The 16458-nt window shown below is 39.1% G+C and overlaps 1 protein-coding gene across 1 annotated transcript in view; it reads left to right on the top strand.

Moving 5' to 3' along the window:
• The window catches only part of zranb3 (zinc finger, RAN-binding domain containing 3), a 314618-nt gene that overhangs the window by 287568 nt on the left and 10592 nt on the right, over positions 1–16458 (top strand). The window contains exons 18-19 of the mRNA XM_055166955.1: positions 1089–1229; positions 15027–15185. Of these exons, the coding sequence (XP_055022930.1) occupies positions 1089–1229; positions 15027–15185 (300 nt within the window). The remainder of the gene's footprint in view (positions 1–1088; positions 1230–15026; positions 15186–16458) is intronic.

Genomic DNA, 16458 nt, shown 5'->3' with positions numbered 1-16458 from the left:
GTACGACTGTCACGCAGTCCACAGACGCAAGACGCACAGACGCTGTTTACTCCACCAACGCAACAGTTCTTAGCGGCTTTTTTTGACCTATATCTTCCTCGCAGTTCGCACAAAGTTTGTTGCAATGGCGACAAAAAAGAAAGTTCCCGTTTTTGAGGTCGCTGAAAGAAGAAGACAAGGGGAAAAGCAGCGAAGCCAAACTAAGGTGATTCTTGAAGATTCATTCCAGCGATGGCGCGACTGAAGCAGACGCAGGGTCTAAAGACTGACGCACTGGTCCACAAATTACTCCTGGACAGGAAACTTCTGCTTATTATGAAAACGTACTTTATTTCCAAGAGCTAGACAAATGTTTTTCAGGACACGAAAGCGATATCCTATGTCTGAAAACGTCATTTTCAAGGCAAAGAAAGAGTCCGCTTGCTGCTGCGTGTTGTAGCTAGTTCATTCGCACTGAATCTTGCAACCTTCTCTGCACCCCTTTCCTGCTCCTGTCCCTGCTGCCTGATCCACTCTTCCCCCTGCTCCTCACTTCTCCGTCTTGCCTAACCAACACTGTAGTTAGTTGTTTACAAGTCATGTGCAGCACCGGCTGTAAACAAACCTGTTTCTGGCGTAAGGAGGAGGCGGGAGGAGGTGTTTCTACGTAGGAGCTGTAGGGGAGGGGGGGGTGGTTTCACGCATGCGCAACATTTGAAAAAGGACAAACAGTCGCTGGATTTCTCGTTCCTTGGAAAATCCTCTATACAACCTTTAAAGCTCACAAGAGTCCATTTTGTGTAATATATGACCTTTAATTAAGCCTTTTCTACTTAGTTGCAGTGAGTTTTGCCGAATTCTTGGGTAAAAGGTGTAACTTACAAGTACGATGAAATTACTACATTACAAAAAAATAACAAAATTAGATCCGGGTGGAGTTGGATAACCGATATGCTTGAGTAACGTCAACTTTCTTATCTGCTCCAAACCCTAATGTAGTTTACAGACCCATCTCCTCCAAGCAGGGAATCAGCTGTCTACATCGGCCCACCACGTTTTGTAATATGGTTCTTTCTTTATCTCGGACTGATTCTCGGACTATTTGGCAGGTACCTGGGCAGAGACGAGGTGGCTCAGGCGTCTCTAGACAAGGCCCAGAAGGAGGGCGGCAGCGTACGGGTCGTCACGAGGGACGATTTCTTCCAAAAACGCAAGTCGGCGTCGTCTCTCAGCTCGCCTGGGTCAGATAAGTAAGTCTAAAAAAAAAAATAAAAAAAAAAAAATCGTCGTCTCTCAGCTCGCCTGGGTCAGATAAGTAAGTCTAAAAAAATAAAATAAAAAAATGTCATGTTCAAACTTTCTACTATTGCTGTTAAAGACGCACTGTGTAGCTTTTGTTGTGAGGGGTTTGCTGCATGTTTGTTGCCATGGAGATGTTCTTGCTTTGCCTGAAATGTTCCACAGTTTGACATTCAACTATCTGTCTTGCATTTATTCTATTTTAGGTGTTTTGCTAAAAGAAAAAATGAAAAGAAACTGTGAAATACATGCCTCGCCTCTCCACAGACCTCACCTCCTTGTCTCCAGGGATATAGATATGTTTAATGCCATACTGTGGAACATTCTAAATAATAATATATCAGTGGAAACAAGCAGGTGTTGTGCCCGCTACCAGAAAACTTACATTATGGTCAAATTCATTCAAACCAAAATAAAATGAGATTAAACCTGAACTATGTTTGGACTAAATCAGGTCTTAACCAGTAAATCAAGTCTAGACCAGGACTAAATCTTTTTTTTTTTTTCTTACTCATGACAAAACTGTCTATAAACCAGGATTAAATGTTACTTCAAGGTAGTTTTGGTTGTTTTAAACCAGGTCTGGACCAAGACTAAACCAGGGCTAAACCAGGGCTAACAAAGGACTAACTAGAGCTAACCCAGGACTATAACAGGACTAAACTAGGTCTAAATCAGGACTATAACAGGACTAAACTAGGTAACCAAGGACTAACTAGCTCTAACCCAGGACTATAACAGGACTAAACTAGGTCTAAATCAGGACTATAACAGGACTAAACTAGGTCTAAATCAGGACTATAACAGGACTAAACTAGGTCTAAAATCAGGACTATAACAGGACTAAACTAGGTCTAAATCAGGACTATAACAGGACTAAACTAGGTCTAAATCAGGACTATAACAGGACTAAACTAGGTCTAAATCAGGACTATAACAGGACTAAACTAGGTCTAAATCAGGACTATAAACAGGACTAAACTAGGTCTAAATCAGGACTATAACAGGACTAAACTAGGTCTAAATCAGGACTATAACAGGACTAAACTAGGTCTAAATCAGGACTATAACAGGACTAAACTAGGTCTAAATCAGGACTATAACAGGACTAAACTAGGTCTAAATCAGGACTATAACAGGACTAAACTAGGTCTAAATCAGGACTATAACAGGACTAAACTAGTTCTAAATCAGGACTATAACAGGACTAAACTAGGTCTAAATCAGGACTATAACAGGACTAAACTAGGTCTAAATCAGGACTATAACAGGACTAAACTAGGTCTAAATCAGGACTATAACAGGACTAAACTAGGTCTAAATCAGGACTATAACAGGACTAAACTAGGTCTAAATCAGGACTATAACAGGACTAAACTAGGTCTAAATCAGGACTATAACAGGACTAAACTAGGTCTAAATCAGGACTATAACAGGACTAAACTAGTTCTAAATCAGGACTATAACAGGACTAAACTAGGTCTAAATCAGGACTATAACAGGACTAAACTAGGTCTAAATCAGGACTATAACAGGACTAAACTAGGTCTAAATCAGGACTATAACAGGACTAAACTAGGTCTAAATCAGGACTATAACAGGACTAAACTAGATCTAAATCAGGACTATAACAGGACTAAACTAGGTCTAAATCAGGACTATAACAGGTATAAACTAGGACTAAACTAGGTCTAAATCAGGACTATAAACAGGACTAAACTAGGTCTAAATCAGGACTATAACAGGACTAAACTAGGTCTAAATCAGGACTATAACAGGACTAAACTAGGTCTAAATCAGGACTATAACAGGACTAAACTAGGTCTAAATCAGGACTATAACAGGACTAAACTAGGTCTAAATCAGGACTATAACAGGACTAAACTAGGTCTAAATCAGGACTATAACAGGACTAAACTAGGTCTAAATCAGGACTATAACAGGACTAAACTAGGTCTAAATCAGGACTATAACAGGACTAAACTCGGTCTAAAACATATCTAAACCAGGACTAAACCAGTGAAAAAAGGTGAAAACATTGGATTACCTCAGATCAGATGTTAATGCCATACCGTGGAACATTCTAGACAATAATATCTCCATGGACACAAGAGCCTTTCACCTAGAGAAGTTGCCAGGTCTTAATCAGTAAAGTCAGAACTAAACCAGGATTAAATCAGATCTAAACCAAGTCTAGACCAGGACTAAATCAGGTTTGTTTTACCCATGACAAAACTGAGTATAAACCAGGACTAAGCTGCACTTTAAGGTAGTTTAGAGGTAGTTTTAAAGATGCACTATGTAACTTTTTTGCTGGGGAGTCTGTCACCTGCTTGTTTCTATGGATACGTCATTAATCTGCCTGGAATGTTCCACGGTATGACTTTAAACAGCTCTACTTTACATTTATTTAATTACAGGTGGTTGTAAAGCTCAAAAATACCTACAAAAACAAACATTCTGACTGTGAGCGGGGTCGCCTCTGCACAGATCTGACCTGTAACTTGGTCTGGTTTGGTCTCCATGACGATAGAAAGGTTTATTAATGCCATACTGTGAAACATTCTGGACAAAGCAACAACATGTGCACAGAGAAAAGGATTTGACGGACTCATCACCAGAAAATTTATACAATTCACCTTTAAAACCAGGACTAAACCAGGACTAAACCAGGACTAAACCAGGACTAAACCAGGACTAAACCAGGACTAAACCAATCAGTGAACCAGGGCAAAGCTGTCTATTTTTAAATCCACCACGAATAATGAAAAATTAAACCAGCAGTGAAATCCGAACCACAGTTTGAGCCTCACAAACACAAACACTGGACTAAACTAAAGGATTTCTCTGTAGTATTTTGTGTAAATGACAAAGTAATGAGACGGCTGCTCATCGGCTCGTTATTGATTAGCGTGGGCTATTGATAAATGATTAGAGCAGTGTGTGGGAAACCAGGGATCGACTCGGAGCATGGGACAACATTATCTTTGTCTCGTTTGCACTGGGGTTTTCTTTTGGACAAAACTTCTGTAGTTTGTTTTTATTTATTCAGTTACTTAGTTCACACATAATGAATATTGAGTCCGTTGTGTTTGTAAAATGTCTTGGATACGGGCTATTTTTAAAACTTTATCTCATTGTTTTTAGACTTTTGACATATATTTCCTACACTATGGGCGTCCACAAGACAGATATGTTTAAATAAAGCCATACTGTGTAACATTTTACACTATGGGACTGTAATAAATTAAATAGAGATCAATATGTTTAATGGCATACTGTGTAACATTTAACACTTGGGAATCCACTAAATTATTTTTTTTTTATTTCCAATTTAGAAATTTGTGAATCCACTAAATTACAAAGAGAGACACGTGTTTAATGCCAATTGTGGAACCTTCTTCACTATGGGAATCCACCAAATTCAATGGAGATACATATGTTTAATGCCATATTGTGTAACATTTTATACTAAGGGAATTTGGTAAATTAAATGGACATAGATATGTTTAATTAATGCCATATTGTGTAACATTTAACACGATGGGAATCCAATAAATTATTTCATTTTTTTCTTTTTCAATTTCAAAATTTGGGAATTCAGTGAATTACATACAGATACATGTGTTTAATGCCATACTGTGGAACATTTTACACTATGAGAATCCAGTAAATTCAGTATAGACATGTTTAATTAATGCCATATTGTGTAACATTATACACTTTGGGAATCCACTAAATTGTTTATTTATTTATTATTATTTTTTTTTTTCTGTTTCAAAATTTGGGAATCCAGTAAATTAAATACAGATACATGTTTTTTGTTTTTTTTGTTTTTATGTATCACATATTTACATACACAAATTATTAGTATTGTAGAACAGAATAAATCCTCAGACCAACCAAAAAAAAAAAAAGAGGAACAATTATAAAATTAAATAAAAGTAAAATAAAAAATAACATAGGAGGCCATCAAGCAAGTGACATTTGCAAAGATGAATAAAAAAAATTAATTACATTAGGCTTTGTTTGAATTGTAAGGTTTCCACTCTTTTAAATACAGTTCTCATTTATCTGAGGAGTGTCTCACAGATACACGTGTTTAATGCCATACTGTGGAACATTTTACACTATGAGAATCCAGAAAATTCAATGGAGATAGATATATTTAATTAATGCCATACTGTGTAACATTTAACACTATGAGAATCCACAAAATGATTTAAATTTTTTCCAATTTTGAAATTTGGGAATCCACTAACTTACATAGAGATACATATGTTTAATGCCATATTGTGGAACATTCTACACTATTGGAATGGAATAAATTTAATAGAGATCGATATGTTTAATTAATGCCATATTGTGGAACATTTTACACTATGGTAACCCACTAAATCCAGCAGATTGGTCAATAGAAACTTGCTTCCCACTGCTGCCCATTGTAAAGGCATTTTTTATTTTTATTTTTTATTTTATTTATATATTTTTGTGTGCGTTTCATAGCTGCACTCAGAAGTCACTAGTTTAAACCGGCCGATCGATGCCCAACCTCTCCAGACCGCTTTACTTCAATGTCGCTCCGTATTTTTATCTCCGCCATTTTTCCCTCCATCCTTCTTCTTCTTCTTCTTCCCCTTTCACACCGTCTCCATGGAGATCGCTGCCGAGCCTTGTGGGTAGTGGCACAAAGGCCCCGCTGAGTGCGTTAGTACAGTAAATATAGACCATAATACAATCCGAGATGCAGAGGCCAGCCAGCTCACCCCGGGAGGCTCCGTCTCCATGGAAACCAAACACACAGGAAATAAATAAATAAAGAACGAGAGAGAGGGAAAAAATACCAGCCGGGTCTTTGTGGACAAAATGGCGGTGAAGTGTCTCATTAATGCGGCCCTCGGTGGAATTGGCCTTTGTTTGGGGCGATGCGAACGCCGCTAACAGCTAAAAAGCACTTAAAGGTAACTTTTCTGGTAGGGTGTCTCCATGGAGATGCTTAAAATGTTCCACAGTATAGCATTAAACCTATCCGCTTTGCTTAAATTCATTTGCACATGATTTTATCGCACAAAAATGGATGGATACATGGATACTCAATTTAAAAAAAATCAATGGATAGATAAGTTTAATGCCCTATTCTGGAACATTCGAAGCAAAATAACGACATCGCCATGGAGACAAGCAGGAGGCGGGGCAGAAAAGTTGTGACGCACCTTTTAACCTAAACAAATTTGTGTGCTTGTATACGTAAAACTTGCCTATTATTATCGCTACGGCTGAAAGATTTACGCTATTGAAATCGTAATTTGAAATGTCGTAATTCACGAATCACTAAGACTGTGATTTTTTTGTACTGTAATTTCGTCGACAAACAAAAAAATCTTATTCTGCATAAAAACTGCGAACCCTGTAGTTTAGCTCTGTACAAATATGATCTGAAATGGAGAAATGCAACGATCTCATGGTACAATATTTTCACGATATAAATCTCGGTATCCAAATTTTGATACCGTTAAACCTTCTCAGGATTTTACCGCCGTATATGGTATTACCGTATTAAAAAAGTTTTTGTTTGACTTTGATGAGCTACGAAGCCGCACTGATATACGTTCTAGGCCAAGGATGTCAAACTCAAATTCACAGAGGGTCAAAATTAAAAACTGAGCCAAACTAAATATTTCAACATCATCTGCATGTTTATCTTCTTTTGACATATGTAATGTTACACCTTTTCTTATTAAAATAAATGTTTAATGATAGTTTTGCTTAAAGACTGAATCCAGAACAAGCAGAATATAAAATAATAACAACATTTTAAATAAATAATGTCTCTATAGTCTATCTGTACCCAGCGGGCAGCTCTAATACATATTTGATATGATCTCACGGGCCAAATATGATTATATCGAGGGCCAAATTTGACCCCCAGGCCTGAGTTTGACATATCTGGTCTATGCATTTGTTCAAGTTTCACATGAACCATCTCCAACACGATAAACGCACAGAACAGACTCACCATCAGCAGAACATCCAGAACCGCATCAGCGCACAAGGAAAGAGCTGTTTTTATCAGCGCTTTATAGTTTATGCAAATGAGCCTTGTGGTTTTAAGTTTAGTTTCTGTTAAACATAAACAAATGTGCACCTGAACCCAAAATGCTGCTAAATTGTAGAACTACTAGTATTTTTTTGGGATCAACTCGCTTGCGGTCGGACTTGCCGTCTTGTCTTGGTCTCTTTTATGAGCGTCACGTGACAACAGAACGAAACTAATCAAACGTCATCTTCCCACGCGGTTAAAAGTTGTATAGAGGATTTTTTAAGGGAAGAGAAATACAGCGACGACACATCAGTTTTTAGACCCTTCATCTGCTTCATTCGCGCAATCGCTGGAAGAGATCTCCAAGAATCACCTCAGTTTGGCTTTGCTCCTTTTCTCCTTCTCTTCGTCTTTCAGCGACCTCAAAAACGGACTTTCTTTTGCGGCGAACTGGTCATTGATTCTCGTCCGCCATCGCAACAAACTTTGAGCAAAATGCGAGGAAGCTACAGTTTAAAAAAGCCTCTAAAGTCAGTTACACTCGAAACTTAGAGAGTTTGATTAACAGCCTAACAGCCAATAGATAAAGAGGGAGCCTCGTTTTCTATTGGCTGATGTTTATCTTTCCTCAACACGTCCACAGTTGATGTATTTTTTTATTTATTTTTTGGTCATCATAATTACAAGGCTGCTGCATCTCTGTAATGGTATTTTAAACTTTCCTTGACAATTTGAAACAAACAAAAAAAAAATCCTCCATACAACCTTTAAAAGAAACATTATAGACACTATTAGTTTTAAATCATGACAGCATTAAATTGACACATTCATTTGGGCTGAGCAAACAAATTTAGGTATCAATAAATTATAATACTTTCAATATCGCCCAAGTTTATATTTTATTTTTTAGTTTTAGTTTACCTGCTCAAATGTGTATCTACTATAGTTTCGATGCTCATTCAGTATCGATTAACGTCTGATTTTCGATATTTTAACACACTTCCTAATACACATCAGATCGTCCGTTGCCAAGCCCCGTGTATTTGAACAGGACTTCTCCCCCTCTCCTCTCCCGCTCTTTTGGTGTTTTTGGTTTTAGTCTGCACTAGAAGGACTTCTCTTGTAAACATGTGCAGGCTGTGTGCGTTTACCCAGCCCGTGTAGAGGGTTTGAAGTCTGATCTGCCTCACGCTGTTCACACTTCCTTTACGCATACATGAATTTCAATTACGGCTAAACATATCTGCGATTTATGTTTAATGCATGTAATAACTGCGCACATGTGGATGGACGGGTTAAACACTCGATACTGTTTGTGATACTGGACGTGTTTGACCTCAAGAGCTGCTTAGAAATCCCTGTGTCGTTCGTTCATTTGTTTTCCAAAATAAAAACTAAATTAAGAAAATGAAAAAACAACTATTTTCTTCATTATCTGTCTCCAAAACAACAAAATGAAAAATACGGATAATGATTTGTTATTTCTCGGACTGAGACCAGGACTGAGACCAGGACTGAGACCCGGATCAGACCAGGACCAGGCCAGGACTGAAACCAGGACTGTGACCAGGACTGAAACCAGGACCAGACCGGGATTGAAACAGGACTGAAGCAGAACTAAACTAAAACCAGGACTAAACCAGGTCTAAACCAAGACTGAACCGGGATTAAACCAGGTCAAAACCAGAACTGAACCAGGACTAAAACCAGGACTGGATCAGGACTAAACCAGGACTGGACCAGGCCTAAACCAGGTCTAAACCAGGACAGAACCAGGACCGAACAATGACTGAGACCAGGTCCGGCCTCGGTCTCGATCTCAGTTCCGGTCTTAGTCCTGGTTTGGTTTTGATCTCAGTCCTGGCCTAGTCTCAGTCCTGGTCTGGTCCCGGTCTCAGTCCCGGTCTCAGTCCCGGTCTCAGTCCTGGTCTGGTCTTGGTCTCAGTCCCGGTCTCAGTCCTGGTCTGGTCTTGGTCTCAGTCCCGGTCTCAGTCCTGGTCTGGTCTTGGTCTCAGTCCCGGTCTCCGTCCTGGTCCTGGTCCTGATCCTCGTCTGGTCTCGGTCTCAGTCCTGGTCTGGTCTTGGTCTCAATCCCGGTCTCAGTCCTGGTCTGGTCTTGGTCTCAGTCCCGGTCTCCGTCCTGGTCCTGGTCCTCTTCTGGTCTCGGTCTAAGTCCCGGTCTAAGTCCCGGTCTAAGTCCCGGTCTCAGTCCCGGTCTCAGTCCCGGTTTCAGTCCCCGTCTGGTCCCGGTCTCAGTCCTGGTTCAGATCTAAGCTTCTAACAATACAGATTCGTGCTTATATATTTTACCATTGACTAAAATTAATAAAAAATCTAGGTTAAAAATTTGTGAAACGTTGCCATGTTGAACCTCTCAGTAAAAAGTCCAACATTTGATTTATCTGGATACTTTTGGTGCCATTTTTGTCCCCCCGGTGCTCACTATTTTTTTCTCAGCAGCCCCTTTTTTTAGCCTTCATTTCTTCTCGGTTTCAATGCTGTTGTCTTTCTCTGTAGTGGATTCCTCTGGTTGGCGCGCGGTACCCAGCTTGAATGGTAAAAAACCCAAATGAAGGAGAATTTGCTCCATCTGTCCTCTCCTCTGCAGCCCGGGCGCCCCGCTGAGAAAACATGGCAACGCTCCCAAAAATGAGAAAGACAACCCAATACACACAGACAGCGCTCCTTAACATGATACCAATAGAGCTGAGGCGTGTTTCTACCAACCGGCCACAAGGGGTCACTAAAGGAGCAAACTGCGTCGAAAGGAAGCGATAAAAATCAGATTTGTGAGTTTAAAGTACGGATAAACACGACTAAACTTCGCTCACAACCACATTTTCACCTAGAGAAAAGAGTGAGGGGGCATAAGGAGCGCTGTGATTGGTCGAAAAGCTCATTTATTCATTTATTCATGTAGTAAACATCACTAGGTTTTAGAGGTGTACACAAAAATCACGGTTCGGTACGTACCTTGGTTTTGAGGTCAAGGTTCGGTTCATTTTCTGTACAGTATGGGAACAAATTGGAAAACCATATGCTTGTTGTTTTTTTGTGTGTTTAACAATTTAAAAAAATAAAATAAATGCAAAGTGCTGCTCGGTAATACTAATGAGTTAATTAAATATTCTCCAATAAGCAACAAATGTATGAAATACTATAAAAACAATAAACTACATTTTTCAAAAAGAAAAGCGCAAAACTTCAACCACTTCCAGGATGAAGTTTTACTCTAAACTTACTTTAATCTTCATATTTTTGGCCAGAAAAAACAATTTGGAGGAGCGGAGATTCTGTGCTGGTGAAAGAGGAACATGAGGAGCGCGGCATGACAACCGTAGTTTTGCGAGGATTCACGAAGTTCTGAGGGATGTATTCATGGCAGGGAGCAATTGTTGTCAAGGCGGCCGCCCTAACTATAAAGCGCCGCGGGAATCACGGACAAGTTCCCTCGTGAATATGAAAGAGCCGAGTCTTCCGTGTAGCTGCACATGTAGTGGCGGAATATAAACACACACAAATTGGGCGAATTCACCGAACCAAACGTCCCGTGCTGAAACGGTTCGGCGTGAATTCATGTAATGTTACACCCCTAGTGGGTTTATACGTCCAAGTGTTTCTAAAGTCTAAGGCTGCATTCTCCTTAACAACCACCAGAGGGCGCTAAAAGTCAGTTTGAGAATTGACCAAAACAGACGAAATAGAGCAAAAAATTAACAAATATGGAGGCGCCCACGACAGGTTTTAGATCACATTTTTTGGAAAACGAGGTGAGGGAAGCTTTTACTGTATTTTTTGGACTATAAGTCACTCTGGAGTATAAGTCGCACTAGCCAAAGAATGCGTAATGAAGAAGAAAAAAACATATATAAGTTGCACTTTTTGAGGAAAATTTATTTAACATATTACCAAACTCTCCATCTTAATCTAAATCACTAAATCCATTGAATACTTTTTCTTCCTCGGTGTCACTTCTTAGCAACTCCGTGACCTCCGGAGGTAAACAGAGCGCCGCTTCTTCTTCTGTGTAGCTGTCGTCATCAGTTCCAGTTAGAATTTTTCTGGCCTTTCTGAATCCCGACAGGATGTTTTCGGTGTCACTGAAGTCCAGGCTTTGTCGATCCATCCAGTGACTTCCAGGAAAGTTGCACAGCGCGTCCTCCCGGTGTCACAAGTTTTTCGCTCACTCCAAACTTTCTTTCTGCTGCTCGATTACTGTTTTCGGCTGAATATTTCGCTACTTGGGGCTTGTAATCTGTAAAATATGATTTTCTTTTTGGGGGCTTTTATGTTCAGTCTTCTCAGTCGTCGTTTATTTAAATTTTCAGTGGTACAGAAGTAATGTTACGATCGATTGACATGATACAGACAGGACAGAGGCTCTTTCTGCAGGAGACATGCGCAGTAGAGTGAAGTGACAGTGGTACAGGAGGAACAGGAGCAGCAGATACTGACACACAAGACTAGTCAGTGTGAACATTTTAATGTATAAGTCGCACTGGAGTATAAGTCGCAGAAAACACCCAAACCATGAAAAAAAGTGTGACTTATTGTCCAAAAAATGCAGTTTGTTCTAGCCACTTTTTAAAAATCGAGCTGTGTTCACTACTGCCCCCAGTGGTCAGCCCTTGTACTTGTGTGTTAAACATGTGTGAACGAAACAAAACACAACTCCAGGTCTGTTTATGATGACAAAACACCATAGCATAGATCAGAAAACAGCGCAGTATGGGTCCTTTAAAACCCCACTCACTCCTGGTAACATTAAATTATTTACACTGACGTTTTGTTCTTGAATATAACGCTTTTATCCCTTATATCCCTTTTACACAGAATACACGGGCCTATTTGAAAGCCTCAGTATTCTCCAGCTCTGATTTGATTCTCTCTTATTGAATCCCGTGTATTTTGCTGATGTTGAAAGCGTTATATCAAAACTCATTCAGCTCCATCGCGCAGGTCAAGGCACAGTCTGAGGAACGCGAATAAACCGTGAAATAAGTGGAAATGATTCAAAGTAATACAGTTATAAAAGATACAAACGCCGGAGTCCTTGGCAACAGAAGATCTCCCTTTAATTACAAACAAAAATAACTCTTTTGAATGTCTGTGTTATTGTTTTCTATATGAGTCACTCTTTTTTTGTTCTTTATTATGTAATATTTGGTCTTCGCAAAGTCAAATGTTTTCTAATTCACTTGTATTTATTCTTATATGAGCAAGCTGTCCTGTCCGTAGATTTGACTTGTAACGTGGCGTAGAGATGGATTTGTTCCCGCAGAATGGCACTGTGGCAACTGAATGGCAGCTGTTTCCATGGAGATAAGCAGAAAGTTACACAGTGCAGCTTTAAAATCTTTTCTGTCTGGACTAAAATGTTCTTCACATTATCATAACAGCAGAATAAAACAAGACAAGCTACTAGGACTATATTAGATTAAAATTATACAGGTTATTCTGCCTCCACTTGTGTTTAGGAACGAGATTTACAGACAGCGAACAGTTTCTCCAATAACAGAGTTTCCCCAGGTTTGACTACCCCAAATTTAAGACTTTTTTAAAGACCTTTTTAAGATCACTTAAATGAAAATTAAGACCAACATCGCACCCATTATGCGGGCGAAAAAAACACCAGATCCGATTCGAATAATGACCAACCAACTACTGCATCTAGAATCTAAGAGCCACTGTGGATTAAACCGACACTTCCTCACGATCCATCCGGCGTCAGAAACCAAAGTATTGTTTGCGCAGACTCCAAATTAAACGTTACGTTCATTCACGTTACGTTATTTCACGTTGTTGTTTTTTTTCCTCCCTCCATTTGCAGCCCGGATGATGAAATTTAAGAACTTTGTGAAGAAAATAAGACTTGGACAACATAATTTAAGACTTTCTAAGGCCTTCATTTAGGAGCATGAAATTTAAGACCTTTTGAAGACTTTTAAGACCCCGCGGCTGCCCTGAATAAACACCCAGGTCTCTTGCTGTTTTGGGCGTTAACTGAAGAGTTGGAACTTGAGTAAAACTGTAACATACTAAAAATAAATGTCTTACAATTATGTTTTCACATTTAAACAAACATAGAATAAGCAGAGCGACATAAAACAATGTAGAGCAGCTTAATAATTGAATATATGCATAACAATAACAATAGCTGGACTTAAGAAAAATCAACAAAGTCAACAAAACAAGTGATTAGCCTCATGCTTATATGAATGGAAATTTCCATAAACATGCTAACGCTATTAGCCTCTTATATTTTAGCAGAAATTTTAAACTCTAAAACAAATTAAAGTGCCAGACAGAGTGACTTAACATGTTATAACATTACAGTAGTAACATACAGATATTTTCATGGGACCAAAAGACAGTTTACAAGAATTAAACACTGGAAAGAACAGCTGAAAAAACTAAACACTGGGGTTTCAAAATGGCCGCCCATTCAAGTCAACGGGCCGAACTCAATGGCGCATGACTCCAGATTCGCTTTTAGCCCGACAAAGTACTTCTAGTGGCTTTGGGCCGACCGAGCACGTGCAGTAGTGTCCCGTCTTTTGTCCCGCGGGCGCATGTCAACGCACGCAAGCTCACGCATGAAGCACAGACTCGTGTATCACATGATCGCTTTGACCAATCAGAGCGAGAGGAGTTAGAGCGGAGCCAGAGCGAACAATTATAAAGCATTTTTTAAGACAACTGAAGAGTTTTGAGCTGAGAAAAAGTTTATGATCTAAAAATAGGTAAAAATCGCCAACAAATCCGACATTTTTGAAAGTTGTAGGTGCCCTGTCAGCCCAACACGAGCAGTTTGTGATTACATTGCGCTCTATGAATAAAGCCCGGGGGAGTTTTTTCCGTTGAAGTACCAGAGAGTGGCCACTACACCAAATGGAAGCAGCTACAAACCGCAACACACTATCCAGTTATTTTAATAGATCCATGGAAAAAACACTGGCACAAAAGTTGAAAAGTCTAGAACAATATGGCGGCTAAGGCAGCTCAGAGTAGACAAAACTGATCAACTCAAAACAGAAATATTCTCCACTGGGGCAGAACACAGGTCATTAACATAACTATGAGAATTATGAAAAATTTTGACTTTTACTACAGTGATTAGTGATTAGTTTTAAAACAAAAACTATATATTGTTTGAATGTGAAAAAGTTCTCAAAATATTGAAAGGACGTTGAAACCCTTTGAATAAAAGTTTGGGTGTCATCTGCAGTACCTTTCTCGTTTAGTTTTACTGTGGTGGGCCATAAATATTGTAATATTGTGAATAAAGTGGATCTTATTTTTAAGATATGCAAAAATTGAATATTGGGTGTAACATTTATTGTAAAATGTTATGTTGTGAAGTGACATCGCCACGAAGAAAAACATTGGACGAACTCTCCTCCAGAAAAATTACACAATGCACCTTTAAACTTCAACTAACACATTTCTGTTAAGATTGACATTCTATCGTCTGAATATTGTTACCGTAAACTAAAAAAAAGAAAGAAAAAAAGATGAGGAACTAATTCATATCGGAAAAAGCAGTGCAAGAAACGCAAATGTACAAATAATTTCTTATTGTCTACATAAAGCCTTTGTCACTTATAGACTTACTGTAGATTGGCATTATATTGTCTGAATAATGTTAGCAGTAAACTAAAAAATATGTGTTATTTTTTGTCCATTTTCTTGCTCTTTTTGTTTCCAGGTGTGAGGAGGGTCCATCTAAGCCCGTGGAGGATTCGCCCCGTCGTGAGCAGGGGTATGTCCAGGCCCTGGACAGCAAAGGGGTCCCACTGTGTCTGTCCTGTCAACAGCCCTGCTCCACCACAGGAGGGGCCTGGGACACTCGCTTCTGCTCCCACAAGTTTGTACAACACCAAAAATATTATATCTATCTGTCTATCTATCTATATGTCTGTCTATCTATCTGTCAATTTTGAAATGCAATACATAATCTTGAGGATATAGATGATAAACAAACCATTGAAACCAAAACCATAAAGCAAAATCATCCCCCGAAAACTAGTCTAAACGTAATTATTGAAAGCAATTGTTAAAAATATATAAGCTACAATAAATAAATAGCAGACAAAGTAGTTAGTTTGTATTTATAATATTGAGCCATATATAGAGTTCATATTTTAACCTTCTATAGAACTGAAAAATAACAAAAATTTCCATACTATTAACCATATTGTTTCATCTAACATGTATTGCACTATTAAAAGGACAGTCCGGAATTTTGGACATAGGGCCTCATTTCCTAGTGAGCCAGAGTGTTGGAGACGTGTGGAGACACTTTTTAAAATATTCCATCCAGTCCTTGTATTTGCAGAGGTCGCTGGTGCTAGGCTAGTGCATGTCAATGGCCATAGTTATCCTGCCACTAAAAACAGTCTTACCCACTCCACAAACACACAAAACAAAACTATTATTACACCAGACTGTGGGTGTAAATGTCTAATTTTAGAAGTACAACCAACCTTGCATTTGAAGGATTTATGTCTGAGCAGCAGCAGCGAGTTGTACTTCCTGATAGAAAGCTCGGCAGCAGCGGACTGATATATGAGAAAATAGTCCCTCAGCATGCGATGATTCATGTGATGCAAGGTTAGTTTTATTTCAAACATTATTCTATCAACACAGACATTCACATCGACAGTCTGGTGTAATAATAGATTTTGCTTCGGGTGTTTTTGTGGAGTGGGTAAGACTGTTTTTAGTGACAGGATAACTATGGCCATTGACATGCACTAGCCTAGCACCAGCGACCTCTGCAAATACAAGGACTGGATGGAATATTTTAAAAAGTGTCTCCACATGTCTCCAACACTCTGGCTCACTAGGAAATGAGGTCCTATGTCCAAAATTCCGGACTGTCCCCTTAAGTTGATATAGCAATAATCATGACAGGCCTTAGTTACATAGGGCTTCAACTATTTCATATTTTCATCATTACCATCACTTCTTCCAGCCTCTTTAACTCTCTCCCTCATAACGGAAACTTGGGCTTGGATTTGACCATTTGTGTAGGCTAGACTAATGGGTTAGAATGCCTGTCACCTGCTTGACTGTCATTTCTTTGCCCGAAATGTCCCACAATATGTCATTAAAATTGTCTGTCTTACATTTAGTCA

The sequence above is a fragment of the Boleophthalmus pectinirostris genome, unplaced genomic scaffold, assembly GCF_026225935.1.
Source record: "Boleophthalmus pectinirostris isolate CB_2022bp ecotype Guang Dong unplaced genomic scaffold, ASM2622593v1 HiC_scaffold_11, whole genome shotgun sequence".
NCBI classification, from domain to species: Eukaryota; Metazoa; Chordata; class Actinopteri; order Gobiiformes; family Gobiidae; genus Boleophthalmus; species Boleophthalmus pectinirostris.
This window is presented reverse-complemented; position numbering and strand designations above follow the sequence as displayed.